The sequence below is a fragment of the Gobio gobio genome (assembly GCF_949357685.1).
Source record: "Gobio gobio genome assembly, chromosome: 21".
In the NCBI taxonomy this organism is placed as follows: domain Eukaryota; kingdom Metazoa; phylum Chordata; class Actinopteri; order Cypriniformes; family Gobionidae; genus Gobio; species Gobio gobio.
Genome location: NC_137117.1, coordinates 13,829,446 through 13,842,598, shown reverse-complemented (window position 1 = coordinate 13,842,598; position 13,153 = coordinate 13,829,446). Strand labels below are relative to the sequence as shown.

General features: G+C 36.4%; 1 protein-coding gene across 2 annotated transcripts in view; it reads left to right on the top strand.

Moving 5' to 3' along the window:
- nfatc2a (nuclear factor of activated T cells 2a) overlaps positions 1-13,153 on the top strand; it is a 45,194-nt gene that overhangs the window by 16,811 nt on the left and 15,230 nt on the right. For both annotated transcript variants that reach the window (XM_079802854.1, XM_079802855.1), the window contains exons 7-8: positions 12,844-12,899; positions 13,014-13,146. In XM_079802854.1, the coding sequence (XP_079658980.1) occupies positions 12,844-12,899; positions 13,014-13,146 (189 nt within the window). The remainder of the gene's footprint in view (positions 1-12,843; positions 12,900-13,013; positions 13,147-13,153) is intronic.

Here is a 13,153-nt window from a genome sequence, read left to right as displayed (position 1 = left end):
GCTTGTTAGTTCTGTTGCTTGAGTTGGCCTTTGTCAGACATTGCAGCTTTGAAAAGCAAATTTAAACAGCCTAACACCACGTTTTAACCAGACGCAATGCGATAAGATTTCCAGTGGCAAGCAATTTATCTGTCCAAACCAGACTCGACCGAGATGTGACCAAATCAATCAAAAATCACAGCCAATCAGAAGAGCGTGTGGGCGGGCTCTCTCTGCAAGCGCACTGCATTCGCAACGAAACGGATGTACGTTATCAAATTCCTAAATCTTACACCACTTTAACATGATTAAAAATACATACTGAGTGACTGAAACAATCTTTTTTTTTATCATAGAATACACTTGTTTTTTCACCTTGAGTTGACAGTTTGATCATTGTTGTTTCCTGACATTTATTTTCAGAATCATGCCATAACCTAGGTTTTTGTGAAACGCCGCCACTTCCCCTAACCCTAACCGATAAACACTTTATTATTAAACACATTAGACACTTTATTTCCACGTTTTGAATATTTTCTTCATTTTTATTGAAAATAAATGCCTTTCCGATCTGATATGTGATGGAAAAGGGAGCGAATTCGATAAAAGGCGGATTCAAACTCGGTTTGATTTGCGTCAAAACTTTCTGACATGCGTCTTAACCCTACACTAGTGCTACCGTTGACAATACCCAGTCTTCTGTAATTTTGTGTAGTCCAACCAGACGTCAGTGGGCGGAGTTAGTGTAAATAGCCTCTGCCAACATAAGCATAATTATGCTAATTCCTAGTTTAAGTACGTACTGCTGGCATAGTACTTTACTATTTCTGCTGTATCTATATATTTGTATTATTGTTTTTTTTTTTTTTTTGAGAATTAAAGGGTTAGTTCACCCAAAAAGGAAAATTAGCCCATGATTTACTCCCCCTCAAGTCATCCGAGGTGTATATGACATTCTTCTTTCAGACGAATAAAATCTGAGTTATATTAAAAATGTTCTGGCTGATCCAAGCATTATAATAGCAGTAATAGTTGCTCTGTTTTTGAAGTCCATAAAAAAGTCCATAAAAAATGCATCTGTCCGTCAAATAACGTACTCCACGTGGCTCCGGGGTGTTAATAAAGGCCTTCTGAAGCGAATCGGTGGGTTTGTGTAAGAAAAAAAATCCATATTTAAAAATATATTTTCATTTTCATTTCATCTTATCAATTTTTTATGGCTCTGCATCAGCCGTCCCCACGCCATCACTTCCGGCGAATAAGGTCATAATACATGCATACGATCATAGATATATACATAGATTCCTCATTAGTGCCTGCGGGGACCGGTCAAATGAGGCATCTACGTATATATATATCTTTGATCACGCCAGTATTTTGACCTTATTCGCCTGAAGTTATGGCGCTGGGAAAACTAGATGACATTCGTCTGATAAGAGGTAAAAAAAATAACATAAATACTGTTTGGTTTCTCGAAGAAACCAATATTTTCATGTCTTAAGACATCAATGTGTCGCCACGAAACGCATGGTTTAATAAGGATTCGTATGTCTATGTGTTTTTACTCTCATTGCTCTCATACTCTAAAAAATCCCCATTGACATGCATTATACGACTATCACACTGCAACGGTTGGAGTTAAAAATCTTCATTTGTGTTCTACTGAATAAACAAAGACACCTACATCTTGGATGCCCTGGGAGTAAGCAGATAAACATAAAAAAATCGTTTTTGGGTGAACTATCCCTTTAAGCATATTTTACTGGACTATCAGGCTTTTAATGCTACTAGGCAACAATTTTATTCAGCAAATTTATTAAAGATTTCTATTAAATATTAAATTGAAGCTCAGAAGTCAGAAGTAAATTATGTGCTAATGATATGTTTACTACTGTCATAACTAAAAGTGTTATCAAATCAGGCAATAATTCTCATAACCAAACAAGCTTAACTATATGGCTAATAGTCTTTAGTTTACGTCACAGCCCAGTGAAATGACGCTTGATGCTTTGAACTTTAGACTTTTAATTCCAGTCAATTTCATTGTATCCTGTTAAAGGTTGGGAAAGAAATGCAGTAAGTTAGCAAAGAAACACACGTCATGCACTATGATTTGCTTTGGCTAGGTCGCATTTATAATTTATGGGGAGTTTATTTTTTTTTTATTGAACAAAAACGTATGTGATTCATCTGTATTTACCTGGAAAAGAAAGACTAACTGATTTTGTCATAAATGTTTATCTGCTAAAAGTGAATACACTAGCACACTAGCATTAGATGACCTCAAAGGACAATGTTTTTAATATCAGGCGTCAACATTTTTCTATTCATGCTACACACTTATTGTTTTCAGGTCTACTGTCGCTTTTATATGGCACCTGTTTTTGTGCGCTTATTGTTTGTTGAATCACACTGAGAAGCAAACTACGCCGACAATTTACCATCAACAATTTGCATTATTTTGGAGATAAGAGGCATGAGGCAAAGCTTCACTGTCCTTTCAGTGTGCGGGTGGCGCTTTTGTTGAAGAGTGTGTCGCCTTTGTGTTCGGTGACAAACATACTCTATGTAGTTTTTTCTTTGCATATTTGATCAAACATTATCCATACAGGACAAAAAGTGTACCGTGAAATGGCTGTTTTCCCATTCTATTTCCATATTCATGAGTCACTGTTTGATCTGAAACTGACAGAATGAAGTAGTTGAACTAAACCACTGATAAAACTATGTAATTGCAGACACACTCAAACCCAGTTTCAGTGAAGCTCAAAATCAGTGAACTTCATGAATGACAGTGGACTGCAAAAGACCATTAGGCTTTCATTTGAATTGTGACCTTCTCTAATCTGTTTCGCTCACATTTGCATGAAGTTTTAGATTTCAAATCTGAATACAGTGTCAGCTTTATGTACAAACAGTACAGCGGCTCAGCTACGTAGATTCTTACCAGGTTCCAATTTTACTATCAAATTGATTCACCTGTCTTTCTCTGTTTTCATTATTATTTTTTACATTAATATGATAGTGTACTCCTAAAAGTCTTAATATGTACTCCTAAAAGTCAAAACAAGAGACAAAACAAGCTTTTAGCAGATGTAAGCGTTTAAAATGTGAATTCTTTCTCTTCCTGGAAAATGAACCAACAGTAATGATTAGGAATGCACGTTAGGATTTTATGGGGCCGTTTTTTTTTTGAACAACTATTGGTCGATTACCGATATTTGTCACTTGCTCTCTTATTTGAACTTTTGTCATTGAAATAAATGAGTGTTTTGAAGGTTTTAAATGAGCAAATTTGTGACCCTGGACCACAAAACCAGTCATAAGTTGCACGGGGATATTTGTGGCAATAGCCAACAATATATTATATGGGTCAAAATTATCGATTTCTTTTATGCCAAAGTAAAGATCATGTTCAATGAAGATATTTTGTAAATTTCCTACCATATTATATGCATTATAGTAGTAATATGCATTGCTAAGGACTTCATTTGAACAACTTTAAAGACTTTTTTTGCACCCTCAGATTCCAGATTTTCAAATATTTGTCCTATCCTAACAAACTACACATCAAAAGAAAGCTTATTTATTTATGTATAAATTCAAACAATTTTTAAAAAATGTGACCCTTATGACTGGTTTTGCGGTTCAAAAACACATGCATTAAGGTATACTAGCTGCATCATAAAATAATTTCTATTGAACATGGATTGGATCCATTTAACAGGCCAACATAAATGCTTATGAAATAAACAGTATTTTTCAGGTACGTCTAGATTTTTTCAGCTACAGAAATAAAGTCATTAAATGTAAAATATATTCTTCATTGCATAAATTAAATATACATGAATCCTTATCAAAGTTTATTTCACAGTCCTGTTTCGGATGAACATACTATGTATACTAACTAGGTACTAACCCTGAACCTACCTACCTTAACTTAACCCATGTAGCACTACTCAGTGCTTTTGTGGGTAGTAGTGTTGTAGTCAAGACCACCTAATCTGAGACCAAGACCAATGTGTGTTGAGACCAAGACAAGACCATGGCAGGGCGAGACCAAGTCGAGACCAGCAATTCATAAAGATCCACATTACCGCCTGAGAAATTACTTTTTTTAATCAATAAATATAATTAGAATAAGACACTATATAGAACTGTTACCAATCAAATGAAATTACCCAATTACATTAATGATGTTAATAAACAAATCAGACAATGCACTGGCAATTTATTAATATCCCAGCAGTTGTGGTCTTGTCTTGCAACAAAATCCAGAGTCCTCTAAGTCTGAGACGAGTACAAATGTGGTCGAGACTGAGACAAGACCAAGACCTTCAAAAAATGGTCGATCTCAAGTACTACAAAAGACCGATCTCAAGTACTACAACACTACACTGTAAAAAAAAATCCCCGTAAAATTTACGGTAAAAAAACTGGCAGCTGTGGTTGCCAGAACTTTACCGTAAAAAATACGGCAGTAACGTTTTAGGTTTTTAGGGACAGCACCAAATAATTTAAAGGTTTATAATTTAATAATTATGGTTAAAAAAAATATTTTACAGTTTAAAACCATATAATTTAAAGGTTTATATTGTAATGATTATGTTTACACTGTAAGCAATTTACGGTAAAAACATATTTCATTAACTGAATTAATGTTAAATTACCAACCTATTGAAATACTAATATCTGTTATGAACCTTTGATATATACGGACAACCACCAATCACAGTGGAGATGAGAATCACGTGATGAATCAAAGCTCATCACAAGCAGCTTTTAAGAGGACAATAATAATATATAGAAGGTGCACAGTGTCATTCACACAAACACGAAACACCATCATGGTAAAACACATGCAAAAATGCAATAAACATTAATTTAACAACATCAGATGTAACATAAAACCCTAATGTACATAACTGATTAGAAAAAACAAAGAAGAAACATAGTTATTGCAATGAAAATACATCATATGTGAAGTGTCACGCAGGGAATTCTGGGAATGTCAATTTACGGGTTTTCACTGTAAATTACACAATGACTTCCAAATTCCAAAAACTGTACATTTAACGGTATTTTAATGTAAAATGTAATTAAATGTAAGGTTAGATCTATTACAGTTATTCACCGTATATAGTACGGAGACTTTCTGTTAAACAATTAACTGTTTTTCACCGTAGCATTTTTACAGTAAAATACCGTTAAAATCACAATAATTTTTTACAGTGTAGTGGGTAGGTACACTGTAAATACATTGTGCACATACTGTAAAATAAAGTGCATCCAAGTTATTTATTCAAGAGTAGTGAGCGATTTAGTTATTTTATTTTTTTTGTCTTTTGTCGTTTGATTGACATTGAAACAGCAGCGCAGCAGGAATATTAGGCTACTGTCACTTTAAGAAAAGCTGCTCGGATCCAATATACTGGTACACAAGCGTTTTATTTCTCGACAGTTTACGTTAATTTTTAAGACATAACTGACTATGTTTACAAGAATACTCGCCAATATGGGCATTTTGATAGAATTTTCTGTGAATTAGAAGTGAAAGAGAGCTCAAAATATTTAAATTCGCAAGGTTTCTAAACACATGCAAAGGATAAACTTTTTTTGTGAAGATGCAGCAGTTCCGTCAATTGTCCCAAGCGTCATTCACGCTGGCAGTCCTTATTGTTGAGCCCTGCTGTATTTTGTGCAGATTAAATTTTTTTTAGCAAGTATTTTATTATTTTACCCAGAGAAAAACGTTGGATTATGCAAACAGTCCTCACACAGCTCAGAGCCTTCATGCGGTTAATAAATAAACCATTGGTTTGTTATATCAGCCTTTTTCATGCTATAGCCAATTTTCCGATGGTTCTAAATGGATAAAAAAATCGGCTGATAAATATTGGCAGCCAATACATTGGTGCATCTCTAGTAATTATGACATCATCATCATCTACGTATACAATTTCTGTCCAATAAAATGCTTTCTAGAATCTGCAGTAGCAAATCATATTTGCCCGTAAATAAAAAAACGGCAAAATGTATCCCAACTGTTCACATGTCCCCATCTATTTACAGAGAAACCTTGTTTATCCATTCATTTCCATCAATAACGCAATCATTTTTTAATAATTAAAAAAATATATATGTTCGAGGTATTATTGTGAACGTTTTATCGGTACATAAAAATGTGTAATATCTTGTCTCCAATTACTTTCGTAGTACATTTCTTTCTCCAGTGTTTCCTCACTGAATATCAGTCCCTCCAGAAAAACGCGATTATGCGATCGCGTGATTTAACGCATAATCAGCCAAAGTCCGCATATTCATGCGGGGGCCGCATTTTTTCAAATACGCCGCACTTTCGCCGCATAAATTGCCTATTTCCGCGTGCAAAATATGCGGGGCTATCATGATTTCATAATCCCCGCATTTTCGTTGCAAAAAAAGTCATATATATTAGCAGAAAGTTGAAAAATTTTCATTTACTTCACACAAGAGCCGCCATTTCCGCCGATTGCCATGGGAACGTTTTGAAGTGACGTGATTACCCGACGCGAACGTCATCGAAAAGCTTCAAACCCCGTGGAGAAACCATAGATACCGGTGAAACCATGATGAAGCACAAACTCCCATTGGCCAACAAAAATAACAGCAAAAGAGCAAAGCAGTTTCCCTGTGTGCTGACTGATTTCAAAACACAGCATCATGAAGCTTTGAAGCGTTATGAATCAATGAGTCGATTCAGCGGTTTGAAGCGTTATGAATCAATGAGTTGATTCAGCGGTTTGAAGCGTTATGAATCAATGAGTCGATTCAGCGGGTTGGATCGCCAAAGTCACGTATTTCAGCAGTTTGACACGCGATCCGAATCATGAATCGACTCGATGATTCATAGCATCATGATGCTGTGTTTTGAAATCAGTCATCACTATATAAGTCGTTATTTAGTTTTTTTTGCACACAATAACTATTATCGTCGCTTCATAAAGTTATTGTAGAACCACTGTAGTGAGATGGACTTTGTAACGACGTCTTTAGTAGGCTACCTTTTATGGGTCTTGAGAGTGTACATTGTGCCAATGGAGGCCTTTCTGAGCCATCGGAATTCAACTAAAATATCTTAATTTGTGTCCAACAACATAAAGGGAAGTCATTAATTACAGAATTTTCATTTTTAGGTGAACTAACCCTTTAAGAGATTGCACTTTGTGCATTGGAAGCACTCAAATGTCTGTTTTGTATAGCGACATCTGTAAAACAGGAAGTTATTTATAAATTTTTTCAGAAGTTGTAGCATATTCCTTTTGTAAAGCTACAGAACTTGATTGACTAAATGTTTTGTAAATTTGAGCCATTATTAAGGTCTTCAATAAAACAAGATGAGAACTTAAATATTCCAGCACTTTCTTTGATGTAGTGCTTTTTTTCTCTTTCTCATCAAACCGCAGTTTTTGCAAGTTCCCGCAATTTTATCGCATAAAATTGCATAAATATCCCGCATTTTTCATCGCATTTTTTAAGAAAATGTGCCGCATAATCAAGGATTTTTGCCCGCAACAATCACAAAAAAAAGCCGAATTTTTCTGGAAGGACTGGAATATCATGTTGCATTGGGAAAAGCATTACATTATGAAAGTAAAATGGGTTGCAAAAGCCGCATATTGATTTTAATCAGCTCTTGAAAAGGGAAATGTCCGTAAAGGGCAGAAAGTCAACAGACTTACAAGAAGTGCGCCTAGTGAATCAAATGTGTCTTTAGAGGTTGTTGTGGTGTTGGTGGCAGAGCCTTTTGCCTGCAGGTGTCATTGTTATGGCACTCCCACACACTGTGCTCTTTCATGCATGCTAAGCGGCAGATGGATTGTGTGTGTGTGTGCTATGACTACTTGCTCTTATTGATGCTGCTTTTTGCCTCGGACAGGTGGCACTCGGCAGTTTTGCCTGCAAATAAAATCCAGTCACAGCTGTGTGATTAGAAAGTACTCCTTCAACCTTCAGAGTTCCCGTTGCTGCTTTATTTTTTACTTCTTTTTTTTTTCTTCACCCATTCACATTTGCTTCTCTACTGCTGTTTACGTTCTATTTTATTGATGTACGTACACAATGTGTCGTCTGGCTTTTGTTTGTCTTGGTAGAATGCAAAGTTCTGTTTATTAATCTAGGGGGTGTGCTTGCCTGGTTGAGGCTGTTTAGTCTATCAGAAAAGTGCTGTGACTCATCAAGTTCTCTTTTAGGTAACATTTTGATATATTTTGTTCAAGGTTTTTCTTTCCGTCTACCCCCCCCCCCCCCACCCGTAAATAACACATTCTCTTTTTTCCTAAATATACAGTGTGTTCTCAAACAAACTATTTGAACACTTAAAGTGCCCCTATTATGTTTTTTTAATATTCCCTTTCATGCAGTGTGTAATATAGCTGCTTGTGAATGTAAACATTCTGCAACGTTATTTTCTCCCAAAAGATATAATCGATAGCCTGGATGCCAGCCGAACTTAGCCCAGCCCACAACATTTTAACTCGGGCAGTTCGGTCTGGACTTAATCTGTAGAGAAGTAATTATGCTCGAACAGAAACTGTTCGGACCAATTAAATTGTCAGGGCGGGCTTTAGACGATGATGGACAGATGATAAACAGTAACGTAATCATCCACGTCATCAAAGGCGCTTGGGTTGAAGTCGTTCTAATCCTAAACGGAGAACTTGTTTGTATATGCGTTCACCTTTACTATTTCTCTCAGAAATTATTGTGTTGGTAAGTACTCTGTGTATCCTTAAATTATTTTTTTTTACTACACCGGCAAAGATCGTTTACACTCATCTTTTTCTTCTAACGTTATTTATTCCAGCGTGTGTGCAGGTACAGGGTTGCTAAGTTTTTACAACAAAACCCGCCCAATTGCTAACGTTACTCAAAACTAGCCAAAAACAAGCCCAATAGCTTTCCGGGGGGGTTCTCCGGGGAAAAAAAGGCATTTGGGGGGTAAAATATGTTATTTTGGCAGGGCTGCCTGATAAAATTTGCATTCCTGGGTCTGTATATCACATAATTGGGGTCGCTTCAACCCGCGGACTTGGCAACACAGTGCAGTTGAGTTCTGTTGACATTTGACAACTAACGTTATGCGTCGCTTCGTTGCTCTGGTTGGTTGTAGGTCTATCCAATTGAGGTCTTTCCTGGTTCGGTTGAAACACACCCCATAATCACAGCCCAACGGAGCAGTATCAGACTCAAATTCTGACTAGAATTGAGTATGACAACGTCAGGCTATATAATCGACTCTGAACCGCATTGATTAGTTAGTTATAACTCCATATTAGTTCAACGTGAGATTCGCAAAACACTTGCTCTTGAAAGATGGGTCAGTACCAAGTTTATTTGGGGCAGCTTGCTCCTCAGAATCACAACCTGTAAATATGATTACTGGTTTGTTTTTGCAAATTTTAATGTTACATCAGTCATTCACGTTAGCGCTCGGCTAACATATTCGCTGTTATTGATACAGTTCCCGCACGTGCAACGCAATAAATTAGAAATATACACACGGGTTTGTTGATGGACGTACACTTGTTAATGCTGATGGTGAGGAAATACAGCTGCAACATCTCATAATGTACCTCAAAATGAGTAGCGTATCACTGAGAAACGTCCTGCTCAAATCATCCTTCGTGGTTGAATAATTAGTCCTTCCAATGTTTCATCATCAGACTCGCGCTCAGATTGATATAATAAAATCAACACCATCGTTACTGTCTTTACAGTGTGTGCAGTCACTGAGATTAAGGAAGCCTCCGGAGCTGAAGTTCTTGGTAATGGCCGTTTGTTTCCGACAGGCGCTGTAAGTGGTAGACCAATCACAACAGACTGGGCCGTCTGACCAATCAGAGCAGGGTAGCTCATAGAAAGGATCGAGTACTTTCAAGTCAAGTCAAGTCAACTTTATTTATTCAGCTGTATAGCCATTCTGGAGAAAACGCTGATGTCATCAGTTCATTGATATGGTTAATTTAGTTTATTAATTAGATTTATTTCGATGTTTAGTTGAAAAATGTAGTGTCCCCAACTGAGCACGCCAAGCCAGAGGCAACTTTGACAATCATTGAACAATGTGGTGGTGTGCAATGTATATTATGAGAAAATGAAAGTGTTTATTGACCTTTTTGGCATGTAAACCTGTTCAGGAGCTTTTAAAATTGCATAATAGAGGCACTTTAAAGGTCATGTGTAGTTGTTTTAACGTTAAAATCATACAGGCTTTGAACGATATGAGGGTGAGTAAATTATCACATCATTTTCAATATGTTTGTTTTAATCTGTTTGGCTGACTAATGGAAGACAGAGTAGTGTTCAGTAAAGCTCATTGGCAGTGTTCAAAATAGCATACTATCTTACTATTTTTGCTCTGTCTGCATCATTTTATTTATGTATTATTATTATTATTATGGTTATGGTAACACTTTACAATAAGGTTGCATTAGTAGTTAATGCATTAGTTAACACGAACTAACCACGAACCACACCTCTGTTCAGCATTAGTTAATCTTTGTTAACGTTAGTTCATAAAAATAGAACTGTAGTTCACAGTGCATTAACTAATGTTAACAAGATTTTAATAATGCATTAGTAAATGTTGAAATTAACAAAGATAGATAAATGCTTTATAAGTGCAGTTCATTTTATTAGTTCATGTTAACTAAATGTAGTTAACTAATGTTAACTAATGAACCTTATTGTAAAGTGTGACCATTATTATTTTATTATTATAACTTTATTATTTTATCTGTTTTTTACACATTTTTTCTAGACTGTCCTGCTTTTAATGTTACTATGATTTTGTTCTAAATTGTATTTATTAAAAAAATTATTTAGCTGCTATTTTTGATTTTCTGCTATGCCACTGCTGCAGAAATTACACACTTCAATACTTTGCATTAGATGTAATTTAAATAGATAACAATGTCGAACCAAAAAGATGGAACAAGTACACTTTTTCAATCAAAATATTAAATAAAAAGAAATCTGTAAGGCTTTGAATTATAAAAATATTCGAAATGAAAATTATTTCTCCTGAGGCATTTATTTTCAGATATTTTTTTAATCTACTGCAATTCATATGTTAATTTTAAGAGTGGCTTCAAAGTCCAAATACTAACGTATTTCATTGCCTACGGTATTTTTACTCTAAAAGTAAGAAACAGAAGAACATAAACAAGCATTGATTTTATTGTGGGGGTTTCTTATCCTGGCGGAGCGTTCTGGAGCGTTATGACTGTGAAATCCCTCTGAAATGGGAGACAGCTGTCTTTGGCTGGAGTTTTGCTGGCTCTTGCTGATTTTGCTCTGTATGCGTAGCTGGGCTTCCACTTGCAAAGCTTCTTCTACGGCTAATTATAAGAGAAAGTCAAAAACAAACCCATGGGATCCTGAACAAGGAGCTTTGGAACAAACAGAACTGCCAAGGAAGAAGCACTCATCACCTGTCGTGGGTGAAACGGAGCAATATGATCATAAAGCAGTCTTAAGACGTTATCCTGGCAGTACGTGTGGAATCCCCCTTGCTAATGCTGACTCATTTGAGCCACACGTCTCTCATTTGCGCCCCAACGAGGGGTTTCCCACATGCTGCTGTGATACTGAGCAAAATCGTTCCTGGTTTAATGACTTATTCAGTAGGAATGCTATTTTCTGTTCTGGTTTAAAGATATTTTTTTTGCTGTGTGTTGTTTACTTATCTTACTATGGTTTTTGGATTTGTGTATGAATTCAAACATGGAAGACAAAAAGCAATGTGAGCTGTTATGTAAAGATGCTTGGGTTTAGGGATACACAATTCAGATTGGTCCTAGAAGTTGATGAGAGAGGTTTGAGTTCATACTGACATCTCTGACTTTCAATATCACACTAAATGCTGATTTATACTTCTGCGTTTAACCTACGTCAATAGACTGTGTGTAGTACGCGTAGCCTGACGTGCATCTCTCAAAAAGTGTAACAACGCGTCAATTTTACGTGGACAGCAAGTGCTGTGATTGGACTGCTAGAACCCCTCCTTCATGTCAAAATTCGATACCGTTGCATTTCCTCATACGCATTTCCGGTTGCGCATTATAAATTATATGTTCTTCAATATTTAACAACTCAAGCTGCAACAAAAGTCATCACTGCTGCTGCTTCAACAACATACACAACAAGCTGCTTCTTCTTCAGCTTTTGCCTCGATACTGTGGGTTACATCATCAATATCACCTACTGCGTAGGTCCAACGCAGAAGTATGATTTAGCCTTCAGTCAAAACACACTACACGCTCAGATTGGCAGACATGAGGTCTGCAGTGTCTGAGGAAGTGGGTGTGAGATAGAACTGTGGGTAGAAATAGGTAGAAATGTGATTGACTTAAGCCACATGCAATCTCTACAGTATGGGAACCAGTCTGTAGGCGAGGAAGTATGTAAGTACCCTATGACCTATGGGATATGACAGATGAACCCACAATTCATCAACCACTTTATCTATCAAAACAGAGTTGAGTCATTATGAACAAGGGGAGGAAGTAGTGTGTGCCAGTGAGACCACGCTTGGCCAATCTTGTATTTCCCCAGAACAAGTGATGAAAGAACTTTGACTTTAAGCATGAGTGTGATGCAAGATGGTTTGTTTTATATATATAATATTAAGTAACACAGATGAAATTCTTTCTAGTGATCTTAAATTAGCCGTTAAGAAGCCTACATCACTTATTTACTGTTAAATGAGAGCTTTGGCATAGGTATTGCAAAATAGTTATACAGTTAAGCTTAACTAATCTCGACTTAACTTAGGCAACCCAAATTGAATTACCAAATCTTTTTTCATCTTTCTAATTCCAGATGGACAGCAAATTTGGGAATTGGAAGCTACGGTTGACAAAGACAAAAGTCAGACAGTAAGTCCAGCACCTGCATTATATGAATTGCAGTACTTCCTGAAGGTCTAAATTCAGTCCTCTTCCTGTAAACTGTCAATAGATACAGCAATAAAACTATTATCTCATTCACAGAGCCTGCTGTTCATTGAGGTGCCTCCATATAGAGACCCATCTATTTGCCATCCTGCCAAAGTCAACTTCTACGTTATAAATGGGAAGCGGAAGCGCAGTCAACCTCAGCATTTCACCTACACGCCTCTACCAGGTGCGCA